Genomic DNA, 11557 nt, shown 5'->3' with positions numbered 1-11557 from the left:
GGGAGTGGATGGAGATTGGAGTGGGCAACCATAGAGGTGAGATGTTCCATGGGAGTGGAATGGAGATTGGAGTGGACAACCATAGAGGTGAGATGTTCATGGGAGGGAATGGAGATTGGAGTGGGCAACCATAGAGGTGAGATGTCCATGGGAGTGAATGGAGATTGGAGTGGACAACCATAGAGGTGAGATGTTCATGGGAGTGAATGGAGATTGGAGTGGGCAACCATAGAGGTGAGATGTTCATGGGGAGGGAATGGAGATTGGAGTGGACAACCATAGAGGTGAGATGTTCATGGGAGGGAATGGAGATTGGAGTGGACAACCATAGAGGTGAGATGTCCATGGGAGTGGAATGGAGATTGGAGTGGACAACCATAGAGGTGAGATGTCCATGGGAGTGAATGGAGATTGGAGTGGGCAACCATAGAGGTGAGATGTCCATGGGAGTGAATGGAGATTGGAGTGGACAACCATAGAGGTGAGATGTTCATGGGAGTGAATGGAGATTGGAGTGGGCAACCATAGAGGTGAGATGTTCTCATGCGTGGAGTGAATGGAGATTGGAGTGGACAACCATAGAGGTGAGATGTTCATGGGAGTGAATGGAGATTGGAGTGGGCAACCATAGAGGTGAGATGTTCATGGGAGTGAATGGAGATTGGAGTGGGCAACCATAGAGGTGAGATGTTCATGGGAGGGAATGGAGATTGGAGTGGGCAACCATAGAGGTGAGATGTTCATGGGAGTGAATGGAGATTGGAGTGGGCAACCATAGAGGTGAGATGTTCATGGGAGTGGAATGGAGATTGGAGTGGGCAACCATAGAGGTGAGATGTTCATGGGAGTGAATGGAGATTGGAGTGGGCAACCATAGAGGTGAGATGTTCATGGGAGGGAATGGAGATTGGAGTGGGCAACCATAGAGGTGAGATGTTCATGGGAGTGAATGGAGATTGGAGTGGGCAACCATAGAGGTGAGATGTTCATGGGAGTGGATGGAGATTGGAGTGGGCAACCATAGAGGTGAGATGTTCATGGGAGTGGAATGGAGATTGGAGTGGGCAACCATAGAGGTGAGATGTTCATGGGAGGGAATGGAGATTGGAGTGGGCAACCATAGAGGTGAGATGTCCATGGGAGTGAATGGAGATTGGAGTGGACAACCATAGAGGTGAGATGTTCATGGGAGGGAATGGAGATTGGAGTGGGCAACCATAGAGGTGAGATGTTCATGGGAGTGAATGGAGATTGGAGTGGGCAACCATAGAGGTGAGATGTTCATGGGAGGGAATGGAGATTGGAGTGGGCAACCATAGAGGTGAGATGTTCATGGGAGTGGATGGAGATTGGAGTGGGCAACCATAGAGGTGAGATGTTCATGGGAGTGGAATGGAGATTGGAGTGGGCAACCATAGAGGTGAGATGTTCATGGGAGTGAATGGAGATTGGAGTGGGCAACCATAGAGGTGAGATGTTCATGGGAGGGAATGGAGATTGGAGTGGACAACCATAGAGGTGAGATGTTCATGGGAGTGGAATGGAGATTGGAGTGGGCAACCATAGAGGTGAGATGTCCATGGGAGTGAATGGAGATTGGAGTGGACAACCATAGAGGTGAGATGTTCATGGGAGGGAATGGAGATTGGAGTGGACAACCATAGAGGTGAGATGTCCATGGGAGTGAATGGAGATTGGAGTGGACAACCATAGAGGTGAGATGTTCATGGGAGTGAATGGAGATTGGAGTGGGCAACCATAGAGGTGAGATGTTCATGGGAGGGAATGGAGATTGGAGTGGACAACCATAGAGGTGAGATGTTCATGGGAGGGAATGGAGATTGGAGTGGACAACCATAGAGGTGAGATGTTCCATGGGAGTGAATGGAGATTGGAGTGGACAACCATAGAGGTGAGATGTCCATGGGAGTGAATGGAGATTGGAGTGGGCAACCATAGAGGTGAGATGTTCATGGGAGTGAATGGAGATTGGAGTGGACAACCATAGAGGTGAGATGTTCATGGGAGTGAATGGAGATTGGAGTGGGCAACCATAGAGGTGAGATGTTCATGGGAGTGGATGGAGATTGGAGGGGCAAACCATAGAGGTGAGATGTCCATGGGAGTGAAATGGAGATTGGAGTGGGCAACCATAGAGGTGAGATGTTCATGGGAGTGAATGGAGATTGGAGTGGGCAACCATAGAGGTGAGATGTTCATGGGAGGGAATGGAGATTGGAGTGGGCAACCATAGAGGTGAGATGTTCATGGGAGTGGATGGAGATTGGAGGGGCAAACCATAGAGGTGAGATGTCCATGGGAGGAAATGGAGATTGGAGTGGCCAACCATAGAGGTGAGATGTTCATGGGAGGGAATGGAGATTGGAGTGGACAACCATAGAGGTGAGATGTTCATGGGAGTGGATGGAGATTGGAGTGGGCAACCATAGAGGTGAGATGTCCATGGGAGTGAATGGAGATTGGAGTGGACAACCATAGAGGTGAGATGTTCATGGGAGGGAATGGAGATTGGAGTGGACAACCATAGAGGTGAGATGTCCATGGGAGTGAATGGAGATTGGAGTGGACAACCATAGAGGTGAGATGTCCATGGGAGTGAATGGAGATTGGAGTGGGCAACCATAGAGGTGAGATGTCCATGGGAGTGAATGGAGATTGGAGAGGACAACCATAGAGGTGAGATGTCCATGGGAGTGAATGGAGATTGGAGTGGACAACCATAGAGGTGAGATGTCCATGGGAGTGAATGGAGATTGGAGTGGGCAACCATAGAGGTGAGATGTTCATGGGAGGGAATGGAGATTGGAGTGGACAACCATAGAGGTGAGATGTTCATGGGAGGGAATGGAGATTGGAGTGGACAACCATAGAGGTGAGATGTCCATGGGAGTGAATGGAGATTGGAGTGGACAACCATAGAGGTGAGATGTCCATGGGAGTGAATGGAGATTGGAGTGGGCAACCATAGAGGTGAGATGTCCATGGGAGTGAATGGAGATTGGAGAGGACAACCATAGAGGTGAGATGTTCATGGGAGTGAATGGAGATTGGAGTGGGCAACCATAGAGGTGAGATGTTCATGGGAGTGAATGGAGATTGGAGTGGACAACCATAGAGGTGAGATGTTCATGGGAGTGAATGGAGATTGGAGTGGGCAACCATAGAGGTGAGATGTTCATGGGAGTGAATGGAGATTGGAGTGGGCAACCATAGAGGTGAGATGTTCATGGGAGGGAATGGAGATTGGAGTGGGCAACCATAGAGGTGAGATGTTCATGGGAGTGAATGGAGATTGGAGTGGGCAACCATAGAGGTGAGATGTTCATGGGAGTGGATGGAGATTGGAGTGGGCAACCATAGAGGTGAGATGTTCATGGGAGTGGATGGAGATTGGAGTGGGCAACCATAGAGGTGAGATGTTCATGGGAGGGAATGGAGATTGGAGTGGGCAACCATAGAGGTGAGATGTTCATGGGAGCGAATGGAGATTGGAGTGGGCAACCATAGAGGTGAGATGTTCATGGGAGTGGATGGAGATTGGAGTGGGCAACCATAGAGGTGAGATGTTCATGGGAGTGGATGGAGATTGGAGTGGGCAACCATAGAGGTGAGATGTTCATGGGAGGGAATGGAGATTGGAGGGGGCAACCATAGAGGTGAGATGTCCATGGGAGTGAATGGAGATTGGAGAGGACAACCATAGAGGTGAGATGTTCATGGGAGGGAATGGAGATTGGAGTGGGCAACCATAGAGGTGAGATGTTAATGGGAGTGAATGGAGATTGGAGTGGGCAACCATAGAGGTGAGATGTTCATGGGAGGGAATGGAGATTGGAGTGGGCAACCATAGAGGTGAGATTTTCATGGGAGTGGATGGAGATTGGAGTGGGCAACCATAGAGGTGAGATGTTCATGGGAGTGGATGGAGATTGGAGTGGGCAACCATAGAGGTGAGATGTTCATGGGAGTGGATGGAGATTGGAGTGGGCAACCATAGAGGTGAGATATGGGAGTGAATGGAGATTGGAGTGGACAACCATAGAGGTGAGATGTTCATGGGAGTGGATGGAGATTGGAGTGGGCAACCATAGAGGTGAGATGTTCAGGGGAGGGAATGGAGATTGGAGTGGGCAACCATAGAGGTGAGATGTTCATGGGAGGGAATGGAGATTGGAGTGGACAACCATAGAGGTGAGATGTCCATGGGAGTGAATGGAGATTGGAGTGGACAACCATAGAGGTGAGATGTTCATGGGAGTGAATGGAGATTGGAGTGGGCAACCATAGAGGTGAGATGTTCATGGGAGGGAATGGAGATTGGAGTGGACAACCATAGAGGTGAGATGTCCATGGGAGTGAATGGAGATTGGAGTGGGCAACCATAGAGGTGAGATGTCCATGGGAGTGAATGGAGATTGGAGTGGACAACCATAGAGGTGAGATGTTCATGGGAGTGAATGGAGATTGGAGTGGGCAACCATAGAGGTGAGATGTTCCATGGGAGTGAATGGAGATTGGAGTGGGGCAACCATAGAGGTGAGATGTTCATGGGAGTGAATGGAGATTGGAGTGGGCAACCATAGAGGTGAGATGTCCATGGGAGTGAATGGAGATTGGAGTGGACAACCATAGAGGTGAGATGTCCATGGGAGTGAATGGAGATTGGAGTGGGCAACCATAGAGGTGAGATGTTCATGGGAGTGAATGGAGATTGGAGTGGGCAACCATAGAGGTGAGATGTTCATGGGAGTGAATGGAGATTGGAGTGGGCAACCATAGAGGTGAGATGTTCATGGGAGTGAATGGAGATTGGAGTGGCCAACCATAGAGGTGAGATGTTCATGGGAGTGGAATGGAGATTGGAGTGGACAACCATAGAGGTGAGATGTTCATGGGAGGGAATGGAGATTGGAGTGGACAACCATAGAGGTGAGATGTTCATGGGAGTGGATGGAGATTGGAGTGGGCAACCATAGAGGTGAGATGTCCATGGGAGTGAATGGAGATTGGAGTGGACAACCATAGAGGTGAGATGTTCATGGGAGGGAATGGAGATTGGAGTGGACAACCATAGAGGTGAGATGTCCATGGGAGTGAATGGAGATTGGAGTGGACAACCATAGAGGTGAGATGTTCATGGGAGTGAATGGAGATTGGAGTGGGCAACCATAGAGGTGAGATGTTCATGGGAGGGAATGGAGATTGGAGTGGACAACCATAGAGGTGAGATGTCCATGGGAGTGAATGGAGATTGGAGTGGGCAACCATAGAGGTGAGATGTCCATGGGAGTGAATGGAGATTGGAGAGGACAACCATAGAGGTGAGATGTTCATGGGAGTGAATGGAGATTGGAGTGGGCAACCATAGAGGTGAGATGTTCATGGGAGTGAATGGAGATTGGAGTGGGCAACCATAGAGGTGAGATGTTCATGGGAGTGAATGGAGATTGGAGTGGGCAACCATAGAGGTGAGATGTCCATGGGAGTGAATGGAGATTGGAGAGGACAACCATAGAGGTGAGATGTTCATGGGAGTGAATGGAGATTGGAGTGGGCAACCATAGAGGTGAGATGTTCATGGGAGTGAATGGAGATTGGAGTGGGCAACCATAGAGGTGAGATGTTCATGGGAGTGAATGGAGATTGGAGTGGGCAACCATAGAGGTGAGATGTTCATGGGAGTGAATGGAGATTGGAGTGGGCAACCATAGAGGTGAGATGTTCATGGGAGGGAATGGAGATTGGAGTGGGCAACCATAGAGGTGAGATGTTCATGGGAGTGAATGGAGATTGGAGTGGGCAACCATAGAGGTGAGATGTTCATGGGAGTGGAATGGAGATTGGAGTGGGCAACCATAGAGGTGAGATGTTCATGGGAGTGGATGGAGATTGGAGTGGGCAACCATAGAGGTGAGATGTTCATGGGAGGGAATGGAGATTGGAGTGGGCAACCATAGAGGTGAGATGTTCATGGGAGCGAATGGAGATTGGAGTGGGCAACCATAGAGGTGAGATGTTCATGGGAGTGGATGGAGATTGGAGTGGGCAACCATAGAGGTGAGATGTTCATGGGAGTGGATGGAGATTGGAGTGGGCAACCATAGAGGTGAGATGTTCATGGGAGGGAATGGAGATTGGAGGGGGCAACCATAGAGGTGAGATGTCCATGGGAGTGAATGGAGATTGGAGAGGACAACCATAGAGGTGAGAGTGTTGCATGGAGGGAATGAGATTGGTGGGGCAGACCATAGAGGTGAGATGTTAATGGGAGTGAATGGAGATTGGAGTGGGCAACCATAGAGGTGAGATGTTCATGGGAGGGAATGGAGATTGGAGTGGGCAACCATAGAGTGAGATGTTCATGGGAGTGGATGGAGATTGGAGTGGCAACCATAGAGGTGAGATGTTCATGGGAGGGAATGGAGATTGGAGTGGGCAACCATAGAGGTGAGATGTTCATGGGAGTGGAATGGAGATTGGAGTGGGCAACCATAGAGGTGAGATGTTCATGGGGAGTGAATGGAGATTGGAGTGGACAACCATAGAGGTGAGATGTCATGGGAGTGAATGGAGATTGGAGTGGGCAACCATAGAGGTGAGATGTCCATGGGAGTGAATGGAGATTGGAGTGGGCCAACCATAGAGGTGAGATGTTCATGGGAGTGGATGGAGATTGGAGTGGGCAACCATAGAGGTGAGATGTCCATGGGAGGGAATGGAGATTGGAGTGGGCAACCATAGAGGTGAGATGTTCATGGGAGTGATGGAGATTGGAGTGGACAACCATAGAGGTGAGATGTTCATTGGGAGTGAATGGAGATTGGAGTGGGCAACCATAGAGGTGAGATGTTCATGGGAGTGGAATGGAGATTGGAGTGGACAACCATAGAGGTGAGATGTTCATGGGAGTGGAATGGAGATTGGAGTGGACAACCATAGAGGTGAGATGTCCATGGGAGTGGAATGGAGATTGGAGTGGCCAACCATAGAGGTGAGATGTCCATGGGAGTGAATGGAGATTGGAGTGGACAACCATAGAGGTGAGATGTTCATGGGAGTGGAATGGAGATTGGAGTGGCCAACCATAGAGGTGAGATGTTCATGGGAGTGAATGGAGATTGGAGTGGACAACCATAGAGGTGAGATGTTCATGGGAGTGGAATGGAGATTGGAGTGGACAACCATAGAGGTGAGATGTTCATGGGAGGGAATGGAGATTGGAGTGGGCAACCATAGAGGTGAGATGTCCATGGGAGTGAATGGAGATTGGAGTGGACAACCATAGAGGTGAGATGTTCATGGGAGTGGATGGAGATTGGAGTGGACAACCATAGAGGTGAGATGTCCATGGGAGGGAATGGAGATTGGAGTGGGCAACCATAGAGGTGAGATGTCCATGGGAGTGAATGGAGATTGGAGTGGACCAACCATAGAGGTGAGATGTCCATGGGAGGGAATGGAGATTGGAGTGGGCAACCATAGAGGTGAGATGTCCATGGGAGTGAATGGAGATTGGAGTGGGCAACCATAGAGGTGAGATGTCCATGGGAGGGAATGGAGATTGGAGTGGACAACCATAGAGGTGAGATGTCCATGGGAGGGAATGGAGATTGGAGTGGGCAACCATAGAGGTGAGATGTTCATGGGAGTGGAATGGAGATTGGAGTGGACAACCATAGAGGTGAGATGTCCATGGGAGGGAATGGAGATTGGAGTGGACAACCATAGAGGTGAGATGTTCATGGGAGGGAATGGAGATTGGAGTGGACAACCATAGAGGTGAGATGTCCATGGGAGTGAATGGAGATTGGAGTGGACAACCATAGAGGTGAGATGTCCATGGGAGTGAATGGAGATTGGAGTGGCCAACCATAGAGGTGAGATGTCCATGGGAGTGAATGGAGATTGGAGTGGCCAACCATAGAGGTGAGATGTTCATGGGAGTGGATGGAGATTGGAGTGGGCAACCATAGAGGTGAGATGTCCATGGGAGTGAATGGAGATTGGAGTGGACAACCATAGAGGTGAGATGTCCATGGGAGGGAATGGAGATTGGAGTGGCCAACCATAGAGGTGAGATGTTCATGGGAGTGGATGGAGATTGGAGTGGACAACCATAGAGGTGAGATGTTCATGGGAGGGAATGGAGATTGGAGTGGACAACCATAGAGGTGAGATTTTCATGGGAGGGAATGGAGATTGGAGTGGACAACCATAGAGGTGAGATGTCCATGGGAGTGAATGGAGATTGGAGTGGACAACCATAGAGGTGAGATGTCCATGGGAGTGAATGGAGATTGGAGTGGCCAACCATAGAGGTGAGATGTCCATGGGAGTGAATGGAGATTGGAGTGGCCAACCATAGAGGTGAGATGTTCATGGGAGTGGATGGAGATTGGAGTGGGCAACCATAGAGGTGAGATGTCCATGGGAGTGAATGGAGATTGGAGTGGACAACCATAGAGGTGAGATGTCCATGGGAGGGAATGGAGATTGGAGTGGCCAACCATAGAGGTGAGATGTTCATGGGAGTGGATGGAGATTGGAGTGGACAACCATAGAGGTGAGATGTTCATGGGAGGGAATGGAGATTGGAGTGGGCAACCATAGAGGTGAGATGTTCATGGGAGGGAATGGAGATTGGAGTGGGCAACCATAGAGGTGAGATGTCCATGGGAGTGAATGGAGATTGGAGTGGACAACCATAGAGGTGAGATGTCCATGGGAGGGAATGGAGATTGGAGTGGGCAACCATAGAGGTGAGATGTCCATGGGAGGGAATGGAGATTGGAGTGGGCAACCATAGAGGTGAGATGTTCATGGGAGGGAATGGAGATTGGAGTGGACAACCATAGAGGTGAGATGTTCATGGGAGGGAATGGAGATTGGAGTGGACAACCATAGAGGTGAGATGTTCATGGGAGGGAATGGAGATTGGAGTGGACAACCATAGAGGTGAGATGTTCATGGGAGTGGATGGAGATTGGAGTGGACAACCATAGAGGTGAGGTGTTCATGGGAGGGAATGGAGATTGGAGTGGACAACCATAGAGGTGAGATGTTCATGGGAGTGGATGGAGATTGGAGGGGCAAACCATAGAGGTGAGATGTCCATGGGAGGAAATGGAGATTGGAGTGGCCAACCATAGAGGTGAGATGTCCATGGGAGTGAATGGAGATTGGAGTGGACAACCATAGAGGTGAGATGTCCATGGGAGTGAATGGAGATTGGAGTGGGCAACCATAGAGGTGAGATGTTCATGGGAGTGGATGGAGATTGGAGGGGCAAACCATAGAGGTGAGATGTCCATGGGAGTGAATGGAGATTGGAGTGGACAACCATAGAGGTGAGATGTCCATGGGAGTGAATGGAGATTGGAGTGGGCAACCATAGAGGTGAGATGTTCATGGGAGTGGATGGAGATTGGAGGGGCAAACCATAGAGGTGAGATGTCCATGGGAGGAAATGGAGATTGGAGTGGGCAACCATAGAGGTGAGATGTTCATGGGAGGGAATGGAGATTGGAGTGGGCAACCATAGAGGTGAGATGTTCATGGGAGTGAATGGAGATTGGAGTGGGCAACCATAGAGGTGAGATGTTCATGGGAGTGAATGGAGATTGGAGTGGGCAACCATAGAGGTGAGATGTTCATGGGAGTGAATGGAGATTGGAGTGGGCAACCATAGAGGTGAGATGTTCATGGGAGTGAATGGAGATTGGAGTGGGCAACCATAGAGGTGAGATGTTCATGGGAGTGAATGGAGATTGGAGTGGGCAACCATAGAGGTGAGATGTTCATGGGAGTGAATGGAGATTGGAGTGGGCAACCATAGAGGTGAGATGTTCATGGGAGTGGATGGAGATTGGAGTGGGCAACCATAGAGGTGAGATGTCCATGGGAGGGAATGGAGATTGGAGTGGGCAACCATAGAGGTGAGATGTTCATGGGAGGGAATGGAGATTGGAGTGGGCAACCATAGAGGTGAGATTTTCATGGGAGTGGATGGAGATTGGAGTGGGCAACCATAGAGGTGAGATGTTCATGGGAGTGGATGGAGATTGGAGTGGGCAACCATAGAGGTGAGATGTTCATGGGAGGGAATGGAGATTGGAGTGGACAACCATAGAGGTGAGATGTCCATGGGAGGGAATGGAGATTGGAGTGGGCAACCATAGAGGTGAGATGTCCATGGGAGGGAATGGAGATTGGAGTGGGCAACCATAGAGGTGAGATGTTCATGGGAGGGAATGGAGATTGGAGTGGGCAACCATAGAGGTGAGATGTTCATGGGAGGGAATGGAGATTGGAGTGGGCAACCATAGAGGTGAGATGTTCATGGGAGGGAATGGAGATTGGAGTGGGCAACCATAGAGGTGAGATGTTCATGGGAGTGAATGGAGATTGGAGTGGGCAACCATAGAGGTGAGATGTCCATGGGAGGGAATGGAGATTGGAGTGGGCAACCATAGAGGTGAGATGTTCATGGGAGGGAATGGAGATTGGAGTGGGCAACCATAGAGGTGAGATGTTCATGGGAGGGAATGGAGATTGGAGTGGACAACCATAGAGGTGAGATGTTCATGGGAGTGAATGGAGATTGGAGTGGGCAACCATAGAGGTGAGATGTCCATGGGAGTGAATGGAGATTGGAGTGGGCAACCATAGAGGGGAGATGTCCATGGGAGGGAATGGAGATTGGAGTGGACAACCATAGAGGTGAGATGTTCATGGGAGGGAATGGAGATTGGAGTGGGCTATGTGTGGTAGAAGAAAAGTGATCGGTACTTTGCAACTTATGACTATTCCTGAGAGTAATTGAGTAGCCGATGTTTAGATCCCAGAGGGCCACAAAGTGAAGATTTCAGAAGCAAATATTTGAATCCTAGTGGGCTTCACAGCAAAGATCTTAGAGACCAAAGTTTGGACCCCAGGGGGCTGCACAGTGAAGATCTAAAAAAAAAACATTTTTCAATCCTTGTGGGCTGCTCAACGAAGATCTCAGAGACCGATGTCTGAACCCCAGGGGGCTGCACCATGAAGATCTCAGAGTCCGATGTCTGAACCCCAGTGGGCTGCACCATGAAGATCTCAGAGACCGATGTCTGAACCCCATTGGGCTGCACCATGAAGATCTCAGAGTTCGATGTCTGAACCCCAGTGGGCTGCTCCATGAATATCTCAGAGACCGATGTCTGAACCCCAGTGGGCTGCACCATGAAGATCTCAGAGACCGATGTCTGAACCCCAGTGGGCTGCACCATGAAGATCTCAGAGACCGATGTCTGTGAACCCCAGTGGGTTGCACCATGAAGATCTCAGAGTCCGATGTCTGAACCCCTGGGGGCTGCACCATGAAGATCTCAGAGTCCGATGTCTGAACCCCAGTGGGCTGCACCATGAAGATCTCAGAGACCGATGTCTGAACCCCAGTGGGTTGCACCATGAAGATCTCAGAGTCCGATGTCTGAACCCCAGTGGGCTGCACCATGAAGATCTCAGAGTCCGATGTCTGAATCCCAGTGGGCTGCACCAT

General features: G+C 50.0%; 1 protein-coding gene across 1 annotated transcript in view; it reads right to left on the bottom strand.

The window, feature by feature from the left end:
* The window catches only part of LOC309543497 (stromal interaction molecule 1-like), a gene marked incomplete at its 5' end in the record, with an annotated part of 50820 nt that extends 39535 nt beyond the window's left edge, over nt 1-11285 (bottom strand). The window contains one exon of the mRNA XM_082275974.1: nt 10988-11285. Within this exon, the coding sequence (XP_082132100.1) occupies nt 10988-11285 (298 nt within the window). The remainder of the gene's footprint in view (nt 1-10987) is intronic.
* Between the last annotated feature and the right edge of the window lie 272 nt (nt 11286-11557).

The sequence above is a fragment of the Pelophylax lessonae genome (genome assembly GCF_965119305.1).
Source record: "Pelophylax lessonae genome assembly, contig: HAP1_SCAFFOLD_108, whole genome shotgun sequence".
Taxonomy (NCBI): domain Eukaryota; kingdom Metazoa; phylum Chordata; class Amphibia; order Anura; family Ranidae; genus Pelophylax; species Pelophylax lessonae.
The sequence above is the reverse complement of the archived record's forward strand: the minus strand, read 5'-3'. Positions and strand labels throughout refer to the sequence as shown.